Source organism: Marmota monax, unplaced genomic scaffold (assembly GCF_021218885.2).
Source record: "Marmota monax isolate L192 unplaced genomic scaffold, Marmota_monax_Labrador192_F-V1.1 WCK01_AAM20220418_F8-fsc00224, whole genome shotgun sequence".
Taxonomy (NCBI): Eukaryota; Metazoa; Chordata; class Mammalia; order Rodentia; family Sciuridae; genus Marmota; species Marmota monax.
The window spans coordinates 457,914-482,335 of record NW_026693937.1 but is presented as its reverse complement, the minus strand read 5'-3'; the positions used below and the strand labels follow the sequence as shown (position 1 = coordinate 482,335).

The window sequence follows — 24,422 nt, the reverse complement described above, 5'->3', positions numbered from 1 at the left end:
TTTGCAATACTCCTATCATTTTGGGATTTGGTATTTGTTTCTTGAGCACTTTTTTTTTTTTAAACTACAAGATGCACCTACCATTACAAGATGTTCCAGGTGGATCTTGTATATTTCCAACCCCAGTCTTAGATTCAGCTATTTCTCCAAGTAACCCAGGTTCCTTTATTTATTTTGGAGAATGATGTTAAAAACCAAGATCTCAGTATTGGATGTGTCAATATTAGGGTGTGTCAGTACCCTTTCAGCTGATAAAACAAGGAGATTATGCATGTGCTAATCTGTGTATATACACCATTTTAAAATATTTCTGTGTGTAACCAACTATATGTTAACATAAACATGAATTCATACTGATGCTTCCAACTCTAATCCATTACCACAAGGATCATTCTAGACCTCCCCTTTCCAATTTGTAATTTTCCACTACGACAATGAGAATCCTGGCTCCCACCATCTGCTATCCATTTACGTAATTGTTCAATTGCAATATACATGTGTGGTGGTATTAGAATTGTTACCATGGACCCCCACAGGAAACAATTTCGTCAACTAGATTACAGTGCAGTTTCTTTCGCCTTTATCTTAATAGACTCTACTCATTTCCAGAGTTACTTAGGTCAGCATCTTTACCCCCACACCCGCTTCAGTGAAGATTTTTCACAAATTTATAATACAGTTAGATTGTTTTTAATCACAATTCGCATTTCATCCTGGGATCATCTGAGCTCCTAAATTATTTTTCTTCAATTTGCATACATTAAGGTTCACTCTTTGTGCCTTAAAGTTCTATGCATTTTGACAAATACATAATGGCATGTTTCCACTGTTAGGGTTTCTTATAGAATACTGACATATTCACAAAAAAATTCCCTGTGCTTTCATTATTAAGGCTTTTTGAGAAGTGACACCTAGAAAAAGAAAAGGAGGTACATATGGCCCACTTTCCATCACAGTGACAAATACCTGAGATGAATCAACTTAGAAGGAGGAAAGATTTATCTTGGCTCATGATTTCAGAAGTTTCAATACATGATCACTTGGCTTGTTGCTTTTGGACCTGTGGAGTGGCAATATATCATAGCTGGAGCATAGAGTGGAGGAGGCTGCTCACCTCATGGTCACTGTGGGGGAAAATTAGAAGAGGAGGGGCTGAGGTCCCAATATCCCCTTCAAGGGCATGTCCTCAATCACTTAACTTCCTTCCACTAGCCCCGCCTCTTTTTCTTTTTTCTTTTCCTTAAGTGTGCTGGGAATTGAACTTAGGGCTTTGTACATGCTAGGCAAGTGCTCTGCCACCAAGCCACACCCACCCACCCTGCTCCCCATCCTTTAGCTCCATCTCTTGAAGGTTCCTCCACCTCCCAAAGGAACCACAGGCTGGGGACCAAACTTTCCACACTTGGGCCTTTAGAGGAAATTCCAAGTGCGAACTATAATGCGAGAGAAAGCAAGGTTGGGCAGGAGAGCCTTCAGGCTACGTATGGTTCAGGTCTCACAGGATCTCTCAGACCCTATGGAGCTTCAAAGCAAAGGTGATACCTTAGAGGAACCCATGAGGGGCAGAAGTGATTGGGTCTTTATACTACTGCCTTGCTTGGCTGTTGCCTGGGGACTGCCAAAAAGACTGATTTTAGCTCAAAAGCTGAAACACCCTGAAGGCTTAACAGCTAGAGGGTACCAGCTGAACACATTCTTTGAGCCTGATTTGCTAAATCCTTTGTTGGAGAGGGATCTGAGTGCTGTACCGTGTTACCCAGAGATATTTTTGGATTTTTCCAAGCAGGGATTGGCTGACTACTGGCCAAGTAACCTTGTGCAGAGGATTCCTGCCTTGGGTGGACTTTGGGACCAGATGATCCCATTAGCCCCATTTGACTCTTGGGTTCAGTGGTTGCTCTTTAGCCGGCTTCCATCCTGGTGAGCCAGCTATTCTGTTTCTCACAGTCAGCACACCTTGCTTAAGCACCTGCTTTCCTTCTTGTATTGACCATCTTGTGCCCTGCTGTGGACTATCGGTGGGATCAGAATGCCTCCACCAAGTCTGGCTCTCACTTCTGCTGCCCACACCTGCTTTAGATCCCAAATGCTCAAGAAAATGGTTACAGTATCTAAGCAATGTGGATCAAAGTATTGGACAGAAATAAAAAGCATATGATTATGGGGAAGAAAAATGAAAAATTCAAAGCTGTGACTACACAAACCAAATATTGTCTGAAGCATCCCCTCCCTGGAACATGGAAAAGCAAAAACAACAGCATTCCCTACTGATCTGTGGTTGTACTTCACCTAACAGGGAAAGGTATGGTGTTTTAATTTTATTCTGACTCTTATGCTTACAGATGCAAGGGCAGACATTCCAGGGCAGTTCTGGTTGGTCTCTGTAGGAAGATGGAAAACTTTCCGACTTCCTAAAGAAGGACTGTGCTGTTTTGTTCTACCTGTGCTTATTCTTCTTTTTATTTAACCTGCCTCAGGGTAAAAACCTGTCATTACAGCTTTTTTGTACTTGGCAGCTCTCTCACTCTTAAAAGTCCTAGGATAAATAACTAACATGACCTCTAAAGACAGTTTTAAACTTTTTCTTTAGAGATTTCCTTTGAATGTTTACTTGTTTTGCAGCATTTTGAAGTTCCGTAGATTCTGTCTTGCCCAGCCAGAGAACAGCACATTTTTAAAAAGTATTCTTGGTGCTATTTTTTTTATAATGAAGCGTGCATAGTGATTTTAATTCCAAAAAGCTTACAAATTAAAGAGGTTTCTTGAACCCAGGCCCTCAGGAGTCTTGCCAGCCTTCTGGTTTTTCTGTCTGCTCTGTCATTTCTCAGTGGGATGACTGAGCCCAAACCTGCCAAGTCAATGAGTGGAAACCAAGTCTTAGTGGATGAACTCCCCCGACTCTTCTTCCCCCAGGACCAGACAAATGGAGTTGCAATCTGGGTTTAAATATCTAAAGATTGCTCTAGGTCACTACTGCAAAATTAGATGAAACCCAAATAAGTACTATGAGTTAATATTCCAAGAAGACACTTGCAGCAACCAAGTCCAGGATGTTTGAATTATGGGCAGATTTTGTCTGTTTAAGTAAAAATCAATAAAAAGTGCACAAAGGGCATACTGTCCCTGAATCATTATGTAGGAATAGAAATGACAAGTAAATGAAATTAAAAATAAAATAAAAAACAAAAGAAGCTTGAAAGAATTGCTTTCATTCCTTCCCCTGAGAATACAGACTGAAAGTGTGCACTTGGCAGCTGTTTCTGCCATAGGAGAGCAGGGTCACTGGTCTCCAGAGCCAGTTCTCTACTGCAAACTGCCAACTTATTTATTACAGGTGACAGTTACAGCACCTTGGAATGCAGGAACAAAGGCAATCTCTCGCTCACTCTGGCTCTCTTTTTTCCCCCCTTAGAATTGGCTTTGTTGAGTACAAAGTGTTAGAGAACAGTCCTACAGAGAGTAGCTGGTAAAAAATGTTAGAAGGATTTCTGAGAATTAGCCTTAGGCAAAAATCACTTGGTGGAAACTTACCTTGCAAGTAAGCATGTGACTTTCACCTGACTTCATTTTCTTCTAGTGCCAAGGGTTCCAAAGCCAGAAAAAAAGGCCCTGGTCTTGGCTGCTGTCAAGTTCACTCTTCAGACTTAAGTGTGAACAAATTGAAAGGCAAATTGCCAAAGGTAATTCCTCTCTTTGATACTGAGCTAAATGGGATGGCTTTTAAGTAAAAAGTTTTATTTTCTAATGGCAATAACAGATGTACCATCTTTCTTTGTGTTTGAATTAAGTGTGAATAAAGGAAATAATGATTGAGAAAAGGTCAGAGGACTAGATGTAATGGGGGGAAATCTGAGTCCTGGTTCTGGCTTTGCCACTGTTTTTGTAACCTTGGGCAAGTCCCTGCCTCCTACTCTGTCAGAGCCTCTGTGTACTTAACGTTAGTGTAAGAAGGTGAAACGAAACAAAATGGTGACTTCTAAGGGCCTTTTGGGCTCTGTTATCTGACTCTGTTTCTTAGTTTTGATTTTTTAAAATTTATTTATTTATTTTGTATATAGGCATTACCAAAATAATTAGGTGAGGTGGAGTTAGGGTATAGACTTGTGAGAGTGACATCCTGAGGCTGAATGCCGGCCCCAGACAACTCTCACCTCATCTAGCACTTCAACAAAGTGGAATGCAGATGTCAGGTAGGCATTGAGTATATTAGTGAGTGGAAACCAAGTCTGAGTGGATGACATTAAGTATATATATATTTTTTTTGAGTGAATGAATAACTCAGGACAGCCTTGAGAGAGAAGAGAATGGAACATTCTGTCAAAGGAATTTTATGTGGGATAAGGGATAGGTCTGCTTGGCAGTGATGGCTGGGGTGGTTTCTGAACACTTTCAGCTGGAGCTGAACATTAGGCCTGGGAAGCATTAGTGTTCAAGCTCATTTCTACAGTGCTGTCTATCTGTAGAGTAGGGTGGGATGATTGCTATCCAGGCTGCTAAGGAATACAGATCTCCCAGGTTCTGGTGGTTTGACTGCAAAATAATACGACTTTTTTTTCCCCTCCCCTATAGAATTATTGAGTTGATTTAGCTGAATATTATAGAATCTCAAAAATAATAATGCCTAAAAAATTTGTAAGTTTATTTTTTATTTCCACATAAAGGAAAGCTGGAGGGTGGGCAATCAAGAGCAGGCTCAGAAGCTCCATAGCATCAGGAATTCTGGCTTCTTCAACCTTAGCACAGGGCTCTTACCTCAAGATTAATCATGGCTGCTTGAATTAAGTTATCTCATCAGCATTCCAGTCAGCAGGGAAAAGAAAGAACCACAAAAAGGGCTTACCTCTCCATTCTTCATTAACAGTACATCCTGGAAATTGAACTTGACACTTCCATTTTCATTCCACTGACTAAAACTTAGTTACATGGCTACCTGTGTGTAATGAAGACTGGGAAATGAAGCTTTCATTCAGAATAGCTTTTGCTTAGTTTAAAAACCAGGCTTGTTTGTGTTTGTTGTTTGTTTGCTTAACGAAGAGAGAAGCAGAACAGATATTAGGGAATGGTAGTCTCTGTCACCTTGAGAGATGCCAGACTTGGTTCTTGTTATGCAAGGATGCTCCCATTGCCCAACTCCTTTGGTCCTTATCTTTTAAAATTGCCTTCAAGGACAATGGCAGATTATTTCTAGTACTCCTGATTTTTTTTTAAAGCAGTTCCAGGTCATTCAGGACAACTGTGATGAGTAAGCTGGGATATATATAAATCTGAACATTTCCATTTCATAAGAATCATATAGTATGGGCTTTTGCTTTCGCATGTAACAGACTATTCTGGATACTATAACCATTCCTGAACTCCCAAGTCTGGACATGTTACATAAAGTGACTACTTGAAGGCACTGAAGAGGCGACAGAAGTAGATAACCTCTAGTGTTGCATGTCTATTTGGAGAACAGGAGAAGAAAAGATAAATCAGCAGATGTAGTCTGCACGCTGGCTTTGTATTCTGGGGAATGAAACACGTGAAGCCAGAAAATCATGAATGCTTAAAAAAAAAAAAAAATGGGGATATCCAGAAAGAAAGTGTCAAAGAGGGGATACCCAAACCAAATCCAAGAAACAGAGTTTTTAGTTCAAGTCCAAGAAAATTTGCTAAAATAAGGGAAAAACAAGACTTATCAGAGGAAAACAGAATCTGGAATCTTAGCATTCATGATATCCAAGATTCAAGCCAAAACTACTTCACACATAAAGCATAGAGAAAAATGGAACAAATCCTTAAGAGAAAAGTCAACCAAATCTGACCTGGAGGTGAACAAGATGTTAGAATTTGAAAGGCAAGGGTTTAAAAGTATTTTTATAATTTTAAAGGGTTTTATATCTGTTCTAAGTGAAAATCCAGGGGGAAAGGTTGTTTTGGGTGAATCAAAATCCCAGCAAAGAAGTGGGAAATTTCATCAGAAATAGATACAACAAAAAAATGACCAAGTGGAAGTCCTTTGTTATTGATGTTCTCTTTATGCTTTAAGACTTATTATTTCTGTTTGACCTCCATGTGCCTTGGAGTGGACTTCATGTTTATTCAACTTCATGTTTGTTTAGTATCTTGAATCTGAAAAATTCAGACTTGCATTCTGTTTGGGAAGTGTTTAAATATTATTAATTAAAATTTTTTTAAATTTTATTTTCCTCCCTCCTTCTGAGATTCATATATATATATATATATATATATATATATATATTTTTTTTTTTTTTTGACTATTTGGCAGTTCCTAAGATTTTTTTTTCATATTATTTTCAATCTTTTTCTTCTCTGTTACTCATTCTGAGTCATTTTGATTGATTTATCCTAAAGTTTGCTTACTCTTTCCCTTAACATTTCTATTTGGCTGTTAACTCCATCTGGTGAGTTTTCTATTTAAGAAATTGCACTTTTCATGTAGAATTTACATGAGGAAGCACATTATCAATTACAAGTGGACTGTGAAAAGTTAAGGATATATTTTGTAACCTATAGGTCAGCTACTTAACATGATGCAAAGGCTTAGCTAAGAAGCAGCAGGAAGGGTTGGGGCTGTGGCTCAGAGGTAGAGCGCTTGCCTACCATGCGTGAGGCATTGGGTTTGATCCCCAGCACCACATACAAATAAAATAAAGATATTGTGTCCACCTATAACTAAAAAATAAAATATATTTTAAAAAAAAGAAGCAGCAGGAAAATTAAAACAATAATTTCTAAAATTTAAATAATTTTTTTAAAAAATAAGAAGCAAAAATGGAGAAATATGTTACAGGGGGAAAAATATAAAACAATGAATTAAATGATAGACCTGCCTCCATTCATATCAACAACTAAATTAAATGTTAATAAGCTAAGTACTCCAACTAAAAAGACTGAAATTGATGATTTTTTTAGAGGTTTTTTAGAGATTTTTGTTTGTTTCTGCAATGCCGAGGGTAGAACCCAGGGCCTTGTGCATGTTAGACAAGTACTCTTCCACTGAGCCACATCCCTAGCCCCAGATGATGATTGATTTTATTTTTTAATTTTTTGGTATCAGGAATTGAACTGAGGGGCACTCAACCACTGAGCCACATCCTCAGCCCTATTTTTTTTTTTTTTTTAGAGACAGAGTCTCACTGAGTTGCTTAGGGCCTCACTGTTGTAGAGGCTGGATTTTGTCAGAAAGTTTTAACAGTTTCTTACAAAACTGAACATATTCTAACCTTACAATCCAGCAATCTTACTTCTTGGTATTTACCCAGATGAGCCAAAAACTTATACAGAGATGTTTATAGAAACCTTTATCATAACTGCCAAAATCTGGAATCAATCAAGATGCCCTTCAATTGATGAATCAATAATAAACTGTGGTACATCCAGACAATGGAGTATTATTTAATATTAAAAAGAAATAAGCTGCCATGAAAAGACCCGGAGGAAACTTAAATATTACTGGGTAGCAAGGCTAACTGAAAAGGCTACACACTATATGGTTCCAACCGTATGATACTTTAATAAAGGCAAACCTATATAGACAATAAAAAGATCAGTGGTTGCTGAGAGGGAAGAATGAGTAGGGGAATCAGGGAAGATTTTTAGAGTGAAACTATTCTGTTTGATACTATAATATGGAGACACGTCATTACATTTATCTAAAATCATAGAATGTACAATATCAAGAGCAAACCTTAAGGTAAACAGTGGACTTAGGGTGGTAAAGAAACATCAATGTATGTTCACTGACTCTAACAAATATATCTGTCTGGGGAGGCTGTGTGTATGGAGGGGGAGGTTCAGAGGTGTGCGGGAATTTTCTATACTTTCACTACAATTTAGCAGTGTTCATAGCCTTCAATTGCTCTAAAAATGGATCTATTTTTGAAAAACTATATAAGCTATCTATAAAACTGTATTTTAAATAGAATGACAGAGATAGGTTAAAATGGATAGGAAAAGACACATTATGTAAATAGTAAACACAGGAAGGGTGGAGTGGCTATATTAATATTAAAAAAATAGATTTCTAAACAAAATATATCACCAAAGATAAAGAAGAACACTTCAGAATGATAAAAGAACTAATCAATCAAGGTGACATGAAAGTCGCAAATTTGTCTGTCCCCAATTACAGCCTTACAATGTATGAAGTAAAAATTGACAGAATGAAAGGAAGAAAAAGGCACAATGGGATATTTTAACCAGCTGGAGATTTATTGCTTCTCAAAAGTTGATAGAATATTCAAAGAGTCAGCAAAGACAGAAAATGTGAGTGACATGATTAACTACCTTGACCTAATTGATATTTATAGAACACTTCATCCAGCAACTGTAAAATGTACCTTCTTCTCAGTGCACATGGTATGTTTACCAGGATAGGACATTTTCTGGATAATAAAAAAAATTCAATTAATTTTAAAAAGTTGAAATAAAATTGTTTGTTCTCTGACCACAATGAAATTAAATTAAAAACTAAGAACAATACTATAAATATTTGGAAACTAAAGAACACACTTTTAAGCATTTATTGGTTGAAGAAAAAAAATCACAAGAGAGATTGAAAATATTTTGTACTGAATGATAATAAAAATATAACATATCAAAATTTGTGGGACATAACTAAGATAGCACTCAGGGAAATTTATAGCTTTTAGTGCCCATTAGAGGGAGAAAAAAAAGAGTCTCAATTTATCTAAATTTTTACCCTTATTTATTTATTTTTTGGTACTATGGATTGAATCCAGGGGCGCTTAACCACTGAGCCAGATCCCCACCCCTTTTATTTGAAGACAGGGTCTTGCTAAATTGCTTAGGACCTAGCAAAGTGGCTGAGTCTGCCCTCAATTTGGAATCCTTCTGCCTCAGCTTCCTGAGTCACTGGAATTACAGGCATATGCCACTGCATCTGGCTTAAATCGTTACCTTTAAAATCTAGAAAAAGGAGAGCAAATGGAGCCTTAGACAATCGAAAGAAAGGAAATAGTAAATACAGAAATCAATGAAATAAAGAACAAAAGGAGAGAGAAAAAAAACAATAAGACAAAAGTTGGTCCTTTGGAAAAACTAATAAAATCAATAAGTCTCAAGTGTGAATGACATAGAAAGAAAGAGAGAGAGAAAAGAAATTTCTAGTATCAAGAATGAAAAAAAGAGTTCTCCCTTGTCCTGAGCTGCTTTTTTCCTCCACACCCTTTGGTTATAATATTCTCAAGCCCAGAGCTATGGAATAAGCTTTCTATGGGCTGAGGCATCTGAAACCATCAGCCAAAAGAAACTTTACTCTTCTATGTTGTTCTTGTTGGGGGTTTTGGTCACAGCCATGAAAAAATATGGATAAAGTAGTGGCAAATGAAGTTAACAATTCTATTTATGGGGCAAAGGAGATACACCTTAGTGGATAACAATGCTGGACCCCAAATAAGAAGTACCTGGTCATAAACTCCACCAACCCCTGATAGAAAAAAATGTCCTGCAAAGAGAGAGTACTTCCATGAAGTTACAGGTGCCCAAGAGAAAGTTTTCTACATTCCTGTATCTGAATTTAGGCTCTTACAACCTATTTAGTTTCAGAACTTAAGTTTACAGAGAGGCATTCAAGGTACCAATTCTGAGAAGGAATTCAGTGAGATGGGAAATCTCTGCCCAACCTACATAAAGGAGGAAAAAAAGATGAAAAAGGAAAAGTTGCCAACCTTAAAGAAAGCAGGGTCCCACAAAATTATTTGAGCATCAGGATACACAAAATCTGGATCTGGCCCTCACTGAATGGGCCTTCGCTGAAATGGATGGAAGCAACCAGGCATGTCCCGATACTTACCATTATTTGCAAGCACATAATGGATGGATGTACAATTTTAAAGCTTTAGTTAAAACTGCAAAAGGCTGGACTTTACTCCAGTATGTTCATGTGGTTTTGTTTGTTTGGTTTTTGAGGAGATTTTTGTGAAGGCCAGAAAGGGAGGATACCTATAGCTAAGACTACTAGCCATCTCAGAGTCAGAGGGCTCATCTTCCTGGATGAGCTGATTATATTTCTCATGCTCCATTGCAGTTCAGTGTGATCATGTGAATGAATTCTAGCCAATGGAATGTGGGCAGACTCATTGTATACCCAGACCTCAGCCATGAAAACCTGCACAGGAGCCACCGTTGTTTTTCCTCCCACCAGCTCAAAGCACATGAGCAGTGACCTTGCAAACCACTGTGGAACAGGCAGAGCAGGAAATGGAAGGAAGCCAGGTCCCTGAACCAGCGCTTGAAAGAAAACCAAATTTGAATGCCCATTTCACTCTTCTAGTTGTTGAGAAATAAACTTTTTATTATTAAACCACTGGGATTTAGAGGCTTATCTATTACAGCGGCTCACAATAGCCTTATACCGCTCTTATTAGTGGAAGAATACCACTTCTTTTAAATTATGTTATGCATAAGTTTAATAAAATTCTACTTGCTTATATATTTAAACAAAGAACAAAAGAGGAGGGAACACCACTGCTTATCCTTGAGATATTAAAAAAATAATTCTCCATTGTTATTTTGAACAACTTTACATCGTTAATTGTGACACACAGATGAAATGGACACATTTCAAGAAAGACATAAATTGTAAAGTTCACTCCCCCAAAAGATAGAAAGCTTGAGCAGCTCTATGTCAATTAAAGAAATTCAGATGAGTTTATAATTAAAAATCATCTGAAAAAAGTTCCAGGCTCAGATGGCTCCATTGGTGAATTCTATCAATATTTATGGGAGCAAAAACACCAATCCTATAAAAACTGTTTCAGAAAATAAAGAAGGAGGGAGTACTCTCCAGCTCATTTTATGGTACCAGTATTCCAAAAACCAGATAAAGATATTTTTTTCTTTCTTTTCTTTTTTTCCGCCCCCCAGTACTGGGGATTAAATCCAGGGATGCTTTAGCATTAAGCTACATTCCTAGCTCTTTTTATTTTTTATTTTCAGACAGGATTTCACTAAGTTCCTGAAGCTGGCCTCAAACTTATGATCCTCCTGCCTCAGCCTTCTAAGTAATTGGGACTACAGGCATGTGCCACTGTGCCCAGCCAGATAAAGACATCATAAGAAAGAAACTAGAAAAAGACATTCTAAAATCAGATAAAGACATCTTAAGAAAACTGTGGGCCAATATCCTTCATGAATATAAATGCAAAAATCTACAATAAAATATTAGCAAATCCAGCAATATATTATAAAAGATGATACACCACAATTAAGTGGCAATGCAGAGTTGGTTTAACATCTGAAAATTAATCAATGTAACAACAAATGAAAAAAATAAAGGAGAAAGACAATAAGATCATTTCAGTAGGTACAGAAATTGCATTTGTCAAAGTTTGACATCTTTTTATCATTAAAAAAAAACTCTCAGAAAGTTAGGAATTAAAAAAAAAAAAAAAACGAAGATCAGGAACAAGCCAAGAATGTTGGCTTTCACGATTTTATTTAACATTGTGCATGAGTGCCTGGCCAGTGTAACAAGGCAAGGGATAAAAGGAATACATTCCAGAAAGGAATAAGTAAAACTGTCTTCAGATACAAGTGATATTGTATAGAAAATCCTGAGGAACTTGCAAAAAATAGCTATTAGAGGTAATAAATGACTTTAGCAAAGTTGCAGGATACAATATGAAAATATCAATTGTATCTTACATAGTAGCAACTAACACTTAGAAAGTAAATTTATAAAACAGCTCCGTTTATAATAGCATAAAATAATCACAAATTTAGCAAAAGATGTGTGAGCCCCACAGGCTGAAAAGTTTAAAGTATTCCAGGATATGAAAGAATATTTGATATAGAGGGAATCTACTCATGTTTATGAATTAGAAGTCTTTTTATTGTTCAGCTGGCAACCCCTCTTGAATGATTCAATGCAGTTCTGCTGAAAATTCTGACAATTTTTTTTAACTTAACAAACATTTAAATTTTATATGGGAAGACAAAGAACTGTGAATAGCCAAACTATTCTCAAAGACAGCAGTGTTGGAGCACTTACAACCTGATGTGAAGAACAGTATCTATCTGGCTCTGAAGGAATGAACTAGTTTTATCCTTTGACCTATGGGTTGTCATATAAATAATTTCCACAGGAGGAGAGATGGTGCAGCTCTGAGATAAGTACATAACTTCCTAAGGTAGCTGTGTTGGAAGGTGATACTTATTTGGCATGATTGCTAGGGGGAAAAATTCATGTTGAACATAAGCTTTGTAATTAACACAGAACTCGGTTTAAATACTGGCTGCCTCATCTACCTCAGTTTCTTCATCTTCAAGTGGGGTGTACAGTAGAAGGCTTGAGACAATGTAGCACAGAGGCTGAGTCCTGTGCTGTACTCTGCAGATAGCCTATCTGAGTTTGAGTACGAGCTCTGCCATTGCCTAGGTATGTGGCCTGGGTATGGTTAATCTTTATATGCTTTATTCTACTCACTTGTAAACTGAGGATATTAAAAGTGCTTACCTGCAAGGTTGGTGAACAGTAAATGAGTTAATAAATCTAAAGCACTTAGAACAGAGTCTGGCACCATGAAGGTGCTCATTAAGTGTTACACACTGTTATTTTTTCTCACTTATAAGACTTGAATGTGTTTCCTTTTTTTTAACCATCAAGCACAGTCCCTGATATCCAATAAATGCTAGTTCCCATTACTCTATTGAGCATAATTAGCACTCTGGGGATAGGATTTGACACTGAGAAATGCATTTTGCAATCTCAAGACCAATCTCAGTTTCAATTTCTTAAATTTTCTTTCCTCATTATTTTTCATTTTTTAAAAAAATTTTTTAAAGAGAGAGAGAGAGATTTTTAATATTTATTTTTTAGTTTTCAGCAGGCTTACTATTTTTCAATGTTTAAAAAATAATTTATTTGAAGCTGGGGGTGTGGCTCAGAGCCTGTGCCTAGCAGGTTTGAGGCACTGGGTTTGATCCTCAGCACCACGTAAAAAAAATAAACAAATAAAAATAAAGGTATTGTGTCCATCTATGACTATATATATATATAATACCTTATATATATAATTTAAATATATATATATATATATATGATACCTTATTTATAGAACAGTAATACACAAATCAAAATCTTAACACTGGATATCAAATACTAGCCCTTCTCCTAGATTCTGTCATAGCCATGTGTTCCTTCTGACCCTCTCTGGCCACCATGTAGCTTGCTCACCCAGAGACTGCAAAATGAGAGCTGCCTTCCTCTCCTCTTCTTCTCTTTCCTCTGTCACAATTAGACAGATATTGCAGAACACCAAAAAAATACAAGGTTTTATTTTCTCTTTATATGAAATGCAATATCAAGTATGTACAGCTGTTCGCTTCAAGCCGCCACTTAAAGGAGAACTCCTTGGCCATGTGACTGGTTCTGAGCCCCAGAAGCGGTATTATTTTTTTCAGTTTTTGGGTGCAGACAACAGCAGGGCTGCTCACAACTTACAGCTGCCTCTAAGTATACGACTTCAGAGATGTTTCCATTTCTCATGCATTTCCTCAGAGCAGGATTGTATGGTAATAATTCTGTACCTTTATTAAGGATGCTGATATTTGGGGGATTTACTTATTTATGCTGTACTAGAGATTGAACTCTACTACTGAGCTATATCCCCAGCCCTTTTTATATTTTATTTTGAGATAGGGTCTTGCTAAGTTACCCAGGCTGGCAAAAAACTTGAGATCCTCCTGCCTCAGCCTCTTGAGTCACTGGAATTACAGGTATGCACCACCCCACCTGGCTTCATTTTTTTTAATTGAAACATAAAAATAAGAGGTCTTTACACCAAGGGACATTAAGCAGAAGGATTTCAGATATCCTATAATCTATGCCTTTGTTGAAGATCTACAGCCAGCATCTGGGACAGAGAAACATCTGGATCTTAGCTCTGCTTCCATAGGACAAATCATTATATGTTGGGGAAAAGAAGACATTATATGTTGGGGATCTCAAGTCTTTCTTGGACATTTTTTCTCAAAGAAACCTCTTAAGTTTACTTTCCAAAGACAAGACTTTCCCTTCACTGTCTTCACTTCCATGAATCTGGAGCCCCAACTGCCAATGTCTCCAAAAGAGCCACAGAACAAGAAAAAATATAAAGTAAAATAAGTCAAACTGGTTGAAAGTGTTGGGCCCCATGTAGATGATCTTTCACATTATTTTGCAGAATCCTTTCCCCCTTGTTGTCTCAATTTCTCTGCAATACAAGAGGTTGTTTTTTTTTTTTGTTTGTTTGTTTTTGCCATGCTGGAACTCAAACCCAGGGGCTTGCTTGTGCTAGGCAGCTATTCTACCATTAAGCCACTTGCCAGCTGTCTCCTTTTCTTTTAAACCATGTTAGTGGCACTACCCTGTGCCTTTCTGCACTAACAGGTAAAAACTTCTAGCCGGGTGAGGTGGTACATGCCTGGAATCACAGAGGCTGGGGAGACTGAGGCAGGAGGATCGCAAAAGCCAGCCTCAGCAAAAGCAAAGTGCTAAGCAGCTCAGTGAGACCCTGTCTCTAAATAAAATACAAAATAGGTATGGGGATGTGGCTCAGTGGTCAAGTGCCCCTGAGTTCAATCCTTGGTACCCCAAAACAAACAAAAACAACAAAAAACTCTGACAGCCCATCTTGTCTACTTGTCTACAAAAAAATTTTGCCATTCCTGCCCTCCCCTCCTGTTGCTCCCCCTCCCATTTTTTCTTGGAATGACCCTTGGAGAATAAAGACCTTTCTCACTAGGAGAGAATTCCCTTTGGAAGGGAACCACAGCTCTGACAGGGATATGTTTACATTATCAGTGGTGCTTCAATCACACTGCATAAGGAATTTGAACATTTTTTTTTTAAATGGTGATCCACCAGGAGTCAATTTCTTTTTAGTTATCTGAAATCTTTCCTACAAAAATCTCAATTCCAGTCTCATTTTCCTTTTACTATTTGTTCCCTCCCCCAAAGATATGTATGTGTTTCAATGTGGCAGCATTCTGGACCTTGGGAGCCCTCTGGTTAAGCAGAGTGATGATAATAAATAAATAGGTAGTCAAAATTTGACACACAAAGAAGAGAGTTGCTATAAATAAAAGTATTACAATTTTGCTGGAAAAATTGAAATGTAGCTGTAAATGTCTTTATTCTCCTATAGTTGCCAATGATGAATAAAGTTAACATTGAATACAATTCTATGTGCTCAGCTATGAGCTCATTCAGTTAATAAATATTTATTTTACATAAACCATAACTCTAAGCTAGGACAGAGGTAAGAAAGCCATCTTGCCATTTAAAAACTCATATTCCATTCATATTCTACAAGGTGGTGTAGCCTGCCAGGAGTCGGGAGGCTGAAACAGGAGGATTGCAAGTTTGAGGCCGGCCTAGGCAATTTAGGAGATCTGTCTCAAAAACGGGGGAGCGGAGGGGACTGGGAATGTACCTCAATGGTAAAGTGCCCCTGGGTTCAATCCACAGTATGGGGGTTTAGTTGGGGGAAGACATATTAGAAAGGTGGTATGCACTGTAGTCCCAGCTACTAGGGAGGCTGAGGCCAGCGGAATGCTTGAGCTCACGGTTGGAGATCAGCATGGGCTACTCTGTCTCAAAACAACAAAATTAATTCCCTGTCTTCCTGGAGTTTACCTCTAGTGAGCGAGACAGGCTATAACAAGAGAGAAGCGGTATCAAGATGCAGGATGGTGTTATAGATAGGAGGTTTGAAAAGCATCTGGAAAGATGAACAGGTGTTAGCAGTAAAGGTCATTCTAATCTGTTCCATAAAGTCCTGCTTGGGGTGAGCACAGATGGCCGGAAAGGAGGGAGGTGGGGGGCAGGAATGGGTGAGAAAGAAGGAACTCTTTAGGTATAACTGGATCGCAGATGAAATGGAAGGAATAGGAGCATTTCCTCCAAAAAAATAGTTTGGAAGAGAATTCATTCCATGTTTTTCAGAGACAAAAGGGACATTAAGAGGTAAAGAAAACAATACTCTCTTATTTTACAGATGAAGAAAACAAGACTCAGAGGGTGAAATAATTTGTCCCAAGCCACCCAGCTAGTGTGTGGGGAGGCGGAGGGCAGAACTAGGATTAACCTCGTTTCCTGTTACAACTCAGGCAAGGCCTCACTCCTGCCCCTGGAGAGCGCAGCGATTTGGAGCGGGAAGGCCACATCCCTTTGAAAAACTGCCTGGGTCTCCTGACCCCGGCCCGCACCGCCCCCTACTGGTACTTTTCTGAATAGCCTCACCGTGGGGCCTCTTCCCGCTGCCTCCCTTGTAACCCCAGCTGAGCTGGCCCGGGAGCGCGACGTCTTTCCACTAGGACCCAGGACGCACGAAGACCTCCGGCCCACGCCACCTGTTGCCCTCTTCAGCTGAGGTTTCCCTCGCTTGGAGTCAGGGCGCCCATTGCCCGAGGCCGTCCGGTAGCCGCGCGCCTCCCCGGCGAGTCCTGGGTGCTCAGCATCTCCGGGCAGGGCGCTGGGCGCGGGGTCACGGAGCAGGCCCGGCCCTGCCACGAGCCGAGAAGTTGGCAGCAACCTCCCTTCCCCGGCTTTCGCCGTGGCCCGGACCCTGAGGCAAGGCTGCCCTCACCCCCGCCCACCCCTCGGCCCCACCCTTCCTCCTCCGCCCCGCCGCCTGCCCGCCCAGGTCCGCGCACAGCCCGAGCGCCGCGCAGCACCGAGGGCTCAGCTGGGGCGCCAAGTTCCGCGCGATGGGAGGCTCCCACTCTCAGAGCCCGCGGGGCCAGGAACCCACCGGGGAGAGGCTCCCGAGACCCAGAGAGACCGCGTGAGTCCCAGAGCCCTTTCCTAGGGCCACCCTTTGGGGGTTTGCATGCCAGCCCGGGATTGAAGTGCACGGGGCTTGTCCCCCGAAGGGCTGAGAAGGTGGGGTTCTCGCTCGCCGCAGAGGGGACACGAGCGCTTAGGGTTTGGCTTGCTGGGACATCTCGTCCAAGCCTTACCCGGAGGGACCTTGGTGGCGTCCGACCGGGGACGCCCCCAAGGACCCACTGCGGCAAAATCATGCCCAGGCCAAACAGCTGTGCTGCTCCCATACACGCTGTGCAGACAAAAAAGGGGACCCCGCGTTTTTCTAACTCTTGCAGGCAGGAAAAGACACGTGCCCTGAAGGGCTCTGGAAACTTTCGCAAGACAGAGCTGATTGCAGGGAGGTGAGATACTACAGAGGGATTGGAGTCTCAGAGATAAAACTCGGTTCATATTGGCCTGTGGGGTCCTGGAATTTTGATACAGTGCTCGCTGCTTCCAAGAACTCCCTCTCTTGTTTGCTCCGAGAGCTTCATGATGATCTCAGAAAAAGGGCTGCATTGTAGCAGCTGCAATTAGGCTTTTGTTCTGGGACGGCAACAATTGGGGACACCAAGTACTGTAATGCAAGCCATGAAGGGAAATTTTTAGAGAAGTTGATTTAGAGCAAGTCCCATGGTTTGAAAGACGGCCATACATCTCCGCACAAAGAAGATGAGTAGGTAACCTTTTGAGAATTCAGTCTTTAAATGTTTAATTAATTATTTAATTATTTTTTAGAACGCGTGTCTGTATTGGAGGTGAGGTAATGCCAAGAAATTTACACTTCTTAATTCAGCAAGTGTCAAATCTATTTAGTTTGAGAAAGATACGCTCACCTATCATGTAGGCAGACTGGGCCCTGGGAGGACTTTTTGATCAACCTTTCAATGCAAAATAACTTCCCTGGTATCCAAATATTAGATGTGTTGTTTATGCCTCCTGATATTTGCATATGATCTTAAATCTAAACTTCGTTTAGGCAGCTTATTAATGATAAGGGTAGCTGAGATTTATTGAGCATTTTAGAAGTGCAAAAAAAAAAAAAAAAAGAATGCTTCTAAATCCTCTGATACTTCATCCCTAAGAACAGTGCCTTAATTTCTGTTATTGTTATCATTTTACTGGTGAGTGAACAAGCATAGAGAGATCAAGTAACTTGTCCAAGGTCACAAAGCTAGAAAGTAGTGAACCCCTGGTTGACACCAGAGCTCATGCTGCAGCTGCCTCCCACCCCAGAGTTGTGACTGATCAGTTTTTTCACAGCTGGCAGAGCACACCCCCTTTTTTCTTTAGTTTTCCTGAATAAGGGAAATATCTGAATAAGTGATGCTTAATACTTAAAAGATGAAATTGCCAATGTTGGTTTAACAAACATAAAAGGTGAAGTTAAAAGTCTGGAAGCAGATAGCTGTGGCTTCAATTCCAGGCTCTGTTTCTTAACAGTGGAAGTCTTTTATCCATTTCTTTTTTGGGAGGTGGGGGAGGTGGTACTGAGTATTGAACTCAGGAGCACTAGACCACTGAGCCACATCCCCAGCCCTATTTTATTTAGAGATAGAGTCTCACTGAGTTGTCTAGTACCTTGCCGATGCTGAGGCTGGCTTTGAACTCACAATCCTCCTGTCTCAGCCTCCCGAGCCACTGGGATTACAGTGGGCCACTGTGATTACAGTGGGCCACTGTGCCTGGTTTTTATCCATTTCTAATTTCTCCCTGTCTCACTTTCTCCATTTGTAAAACAGGCACAATGATAATACCTACTTCATAGACTATTCTGAGCTTGACATAAGATTATATATGTATGTATATGAATATATATGAATCATGCATTATAGTTTTATCTTTGAGCAATAAAGTATATTGCTTTAGGCAAGGATGAAAGTTGACTGTTTACCTTTTGTGAATATGTGGCCAGGTTTACTGTGTAACTTGAAAGCAAATAGTGGGACCATTCACTGACAGCATGTTGAAGTCAGCATGCAGTGTGGGGTTCAGTGTAAGGTTGTTAAGTTATCAGTTGTTAAATTATTCAGTGGCTTGGCAATAGAGGACCTCTCTCTTTCATGAGAGAGAGAGATATTTTGCAAAGCTTCCCTAAATTTAAACATAAATGCCCATCTTTGATCTCTGGTTAGGAATACAGCTCTTGCCCACTTGAGTGATTGCATTAAGAAGCACAGAGGGGCTGGGTTGTGGCTCAGTGGTAGAGCGCTTGCTTGCCCAGCATATATGAGGCACTGAGTTCAATCCTCAGCACCACATAAAAATAAATAAATAAAACAGAGGTACTGTGTCCATCTGCAATTAAAAAAAATTACAAGAACAAAAAGAAGTTCATAGGATGGGGGTATAGCTTGGTGATAGAGCAATTGCCTAGCATGCTCAAGCCCCTGGGTTCCATCCCCAGCATTGGGACACACACACACACATATACACAAAAAAAAAAAAAAAAAAGAAAGAAAGAAAAAAGAAAAAGGAAAGAAGGAAAGGAGATACATAAGCACGTGTGGTCAGTGTGTTGGGATTATCAGTCTCATCAGTGTCAGGCTCTGCTCAATGACTTAGTCTTACAAAGCACTTGGCATTCCTAGATGAGAAACCCTTTAGAAAGATGAAGTTCCACACCTGTAAAAGCAAAATGTATGCACTTTATCTAAGTTCTGCTTTGTTCATATGCATAAACTACAAGTCTCTCCAGGGTTCAAGAAAGTAGGGGATTCATTGTTGACCTCACCCGCTGCAGATTTCCTGCCAACATGTGGCTGTCATGGATAAGGCTGACCTCAAGGAAGTTCCCCTACTCTGACTGTGGTGTTTTCTAAATCCATTTTTCCTTTAATAAATAAATAAATACATAAAAATGCATTAATGAAGGCATTTGTCTTTCTGAGGGAGAAATTATGTTTCAGAATGTGCACAGTTTGTATTTCAGAATAATTTAATCAGGTACCTAATGGAACCAGAAAAATCTCTTCTAAGATCTTTGTTGTGAAATATAAGCAAACATAGATGTACATGAAAAGTAATGTCTGATTTTTAAGATAAAATTCATTATCATTAAGGTAGAGAAAAGGGAAATTGCATGGAAATGGAAGGAGACCCTCATTGTTATACAAAATTACATATAAGAGGTTATGAGGGGAATGGGAAAAAAAACAAGGAGAGAAATGAATTACAGTAGATGGGGTAGAGAGAGAAGATGGGAGGGGAGGGGAGAGGGGGATAGTAGGGGATAGGAAAGGTAGCAGAATACAACAGTTACTAATATGGCATTATGTAAAAATGTGGATGTGTAACCGATGTGATTCTGCAATCTGTATTTGGGGTAAAAATGGGAGTTCATAACCCGCTTGAATCTAATGTATGAAATATGATATGTCAAGAGCTTTGTAATGTTTTGAACAACCAATAAAAAAAAATGATGATGATAGTAAAAAAAAAAAATCAAAAAAAAAATTCATTATCATTGAAAAGTGTAGCCAATTTTCTCCAAACCTAAGGACACAAACAGACTGACTTTGGTAAAAGCTAGAGGGGGATTTCACCTCACTTATTTAGGGAGGGCACAGTAAGGTCATAAGGAGCTATGGAGTTAGGAATACCTAGGTTGCAATTCCTGCTAGATGACTTACACACTGGAAATGCAGTTAAACTCTTCAGTTGGATAAATTTCTGCATCTTTAAAATGGCAAATAGTAATCTATTTTTGCAATTGGTGTATATTAGCACAGGGCCTGACATTTAATGAGGCCTTGTTTAATTAGTTTTACATTTACATGTCTGTGTACCTAAGAACCAGATACTGGGCTCTTTGAGAGGAAGATCCAAGAGTAAGGTGAAGTTTCTTCTCAAGGAAAGGTTGATTTGTGTGCTAATTCAACAAGGCCTCTTAGAAACGCAAGCCAGTAGCTTTTTTGAGTTAATTTTTCTTCATTAATTTTTATTTTTTCTCCCAGAAAGTTGTACTGTCAAGAGGGTAGAAAAATGTGTTTGGGGATATGGTAGTTTGGTGCACTGTAAATGACCTTTCAGTAAAATGGCTCAGGTAGTTCAAGAGGGAATATAATATATAACTATTTCATCTAGTTCTTATTTATCTTGTCTGCCTGGAATGCAAGATATGTACCTGTTGTCAATTCTTAATAGGTACATTTCTAGGCCAATTTTTGTTTGCATTTGGCATTTAACAGATAATGGAATAGGTCAGTAGCAAAGATGGAAGATCCTAAAGCCTTGAGTGATTTTGCCATGTGTCCTTCTGATTATGTGAATGAGTTGCAGATATTATGATGTTTTAGTGAACTGCAAAGTCCCCAACAGCTAAGTCAAAGTACCTCTTCATGGGCAGGTCAGTGTGGGATGGATATGTCCCTGACACAGAGAGAGAGATGCTGGCTTTGAAGTTTTAGATGCAAGAAAACATGGCTCAAAATATGTAAACTCAGGAGGCAATATTTCTGAAACCCATTGCTTTCAAACTCATAATGCTGTCAACCATCTCTCGCTACACAATTTTTATTAGCATTAAGAAACTCCTTAGAGTGTGCACAGTGGCTCATGCCTGTAATCCCAGCAACTCTGGAGGCTGAGGCAAGAGGATTGCAAGTTCGAGACTGGCCTGGGCAACCTAGTGAGATTCAGCAACTTAGTGAGATCTGTCTCAAAAAAAAAAAAAAAAAGGACTGGAGTGTACCTCAGTGGTGCAGCACTTGCCTAGCATGTGCAAGGCCCTGGGTTCAATCTTCAGTCCCCCAAAAATAAATAAATAAAAAGTCAGTTCCCATTTACTAGAGAAGTTTTAAAATGTCCATGTACAAAGTTTTAGTGTACAATTAAAGAGAGTAATTTAGAGAATGTTAGTGAGAAAGACCTAGAAAAACCAGCTGCATGAAGAAAAGTTTTTAAAAATTATAGTATTTAACTCAGAGAAGTGGCCAAAGAGACGTAGAAATATATAATTTTGAGGGGATGTTGTCTGCCTCCATCTCTGGTAAAGCCAGCCCAAAAGGAAATGGCTGGAATTGCATGACAAGGAAATTATTTGTATGTATATGCTGAGTTTAGATAACACAACTTTAGACTGCATAGGAAATAGTAAAAAAAAAAAAAAAAAAAAAAAAAAGGTAATAAGGTGAGAAGAATCCCTCAGCAAATCATTCAAAGTTAGTCCAAGGGTTAGTACTCAGATGGAGGTTTAGTTCCATAAGTTCTTCCCTTTTGTAGTGCCCCATGCCTGCCTCACTCTACAGGCTCTCCTAGCTGGTGTATGTTTCAGGATCAAAAACCAAGAAGCAAAATAATAGATAAATAAATAGGCACAGCTGCTGGATTCTGTGTTCAGGAAGTGGATTATCTGAGGTCTGAGTTGGTCAGTTGCCAGAGTGAACTATAGGGTGGATGAATTGTTAACCCAAGGCCAGGATGTGAACTGGTGCCATCCCACAGGGCCATGAACATGGAAGTCCACCTTCCAAGGAAGCTCACTCTGGCTTTTGGGGGAGCTTTCCCTCCACAAGTTTGGTAAAGAATGCATAGAAGAACATTTCACCATTTTAACTATTTTTAAGCATACGGTACAGTAACATGAAGAACATTGGACAACTCTCACCACTGTTCATTTTCAGAACTTTTTCATCACCCCAGCTAGAAATTCTGTACCCATTAAACAACAACTCTTCATTTTCTCTTCCCTGGCTACTGGGAAGCTTTTGCCTTCTTTCTGTCTCTGTTTCTTATTCAAGGTCCCTCACAGAAAATCCTAGAACCCTACAGTATTTATTCTTTTGTGTTAGGCTTACTTAGTGTAATATTTTCAAGGTTCATGGATGTTGTAGCATGAATTAGAAGTCCATTCCTTTTTACAGCTTAATACTATTCCATTGTGTATGTCGGTGTGCACATGTGTCACATTCTGTTTATCCCTTCATTGGTAGATGGGCATGTGAGCTGCCTCCACCTTTTGGCTATTGTGAATAATTCTGCTCTGAGCATTAGTGTACAAGTGTATGTGAGACTCTGTTTTTAATTTGGATATATTTTGGATATATTCATAGGAGTTAAATTGCTGAGTCTCATGGTAACTCCATATTTAACTTTTTGAAGAAACCAAACTGTTTCCCATTGTGGCTGCACCATCTTGCATTCCAAGTCTCCCTGCCTTTGCAATTTTCCTCTGCTTTTAAATGGATGTGAAGTGGTATCTCGTATAGTTTAGGTTTTCATTTCCCTAGTGATTTGTGATGTATGGGCAGGAGCTCCTGTGAGGCAGGTAGGAGATTGAGAATCATGGTGAGGGCCAGAGACTTGAAGAGATGAGATGAGCAGGTAGCAGGGTGCCCACCAATTTCCAGGAAGAAACTGACCCTGGAAGGAGTGTTGAAGGACAAGTGAGCCACCAGGTGAGGGAAAGGCAGTCGAGTGGAAGGGAAGCATGTGCAAAGGTCTAGTGGTGTCTAGTGGTGTCATGCATGGGGAATGGTGTGGGTTTGGTGGGTAGGGTGGAGGTGGACGGGACTGAAGGGAATGGAAAGCAGTAAGTCTGCAGAGGCAGATAGGGGCTGGGTGACACCAGGTTGGAATTTCAACTCAATTTCAGGAACCATAGATGCAGGTCTTCAGCTGAGGAGTTGGCCAAATCACCGTTGTAGCCCTAGTCTATACTGGGGAGAAGTATTCTCACAGAGGGACTCAACTCAATGTAGGAGTACCTGAAACCACAGCTTCCTGTGATCTTCACCAGCATCTTACTGCCCACCATCAGGGGATAGATTTTCCTTTGTCCACACCTTACTGTGTCTGAATTTTTGTTAATTAGTAATTGAATAGCATTATAAATATTTTCTTTTTATTCTTCTGAATTTCCAATTTTTCTATGGCATATATATTTTTATCATCTGAAAGTACATTTTTAGAAAGAATATCTGAAAATTTAGAAAACTGATAATACTGGTAAGAAAATAAGTCAAATAATCTCACCACTCAGAGATGGTTAGCACATTGGTGTGTTTTTGAACAGTTTTTTTTTTTTTTTTTCAGAAATAGGCCTATGTAATGTGTTTTGCATTCTGATTTTTCATTCAGGTTTATAAACATTTTTCCATATACTTTTACTGAATTCAGAAATAGCATTTAATGTTTACTTAATGGTTCATTATTGACATGTGCCATAATTTATTTTTTCCCCTAAATGGTTCACAGATAGGTAGGTTACAATTTTTGCTCATAAATAACATAGTAGTTAATTGATAGCCTTATAATTCTTTGTGTATCACAGACTAATAACTTAGGATATGTTCCTAAAAGTTCATTTTTTAAAAAATTTATTTTTTAAGTGTAGATGGACACAACACAATGCCTTTATTTTTATGTGGTGCTGAGAATTGAACCCGGGTCTCGCCTGCTTTAGGCGAGCGCTCTACCACTGAGCCACAATCCAGCCCCTAAAAGTTCATTTATAAGGTAAAAGAATATGAACGTTTCAAAGGTTGCTATAGATTACCACATATTGTCAAATTTTCTCTCCAAAAGTAGTAACAAATTATATTCCCCTGAGCAGTATATAACAGTGACATTCTCATAGATCCTTTCTACTGGCCTGGGCCCTATC

At 39.3% G+C, this 24,422-nt stretch overlaps 1 protein-coding gene across 7 annotated transcripts in view; it reads left to right on the top strand.

Annotated features, from left to right (window-relative positions):
- Tacc1 (transforming acidic coiled-coil containing protein 1) overlaps nt 1–24,422 on the top strand; it is a 160,599-nt gene that overhangs the window by 10,682 nt on the left and 125,495 nt on the right. For 2 of the 7 annotated variants that reach the window (XM_046463823.2, XM_046463821.2), the window contains exon 1: nt 16,647–16,793. The exons of 3 other annotated variants lie outside the window; for them this stretch is intronic. In XM_046463823.2, the coding sequence (XP_046319779.1) occupies nt 16,717–16,793 (77 nt within the window). In that variant the 5' untranslated portion in view covers nt 16,647–16,716. Of the gene's footprint in view, nt 1–16,645; nt 16,794–24,422 lie in introns of those variants that run through there. 2 more of the 7 variants (XM_058585420.1, XM_046463827.2) reach the window with 2 other exon arrangements.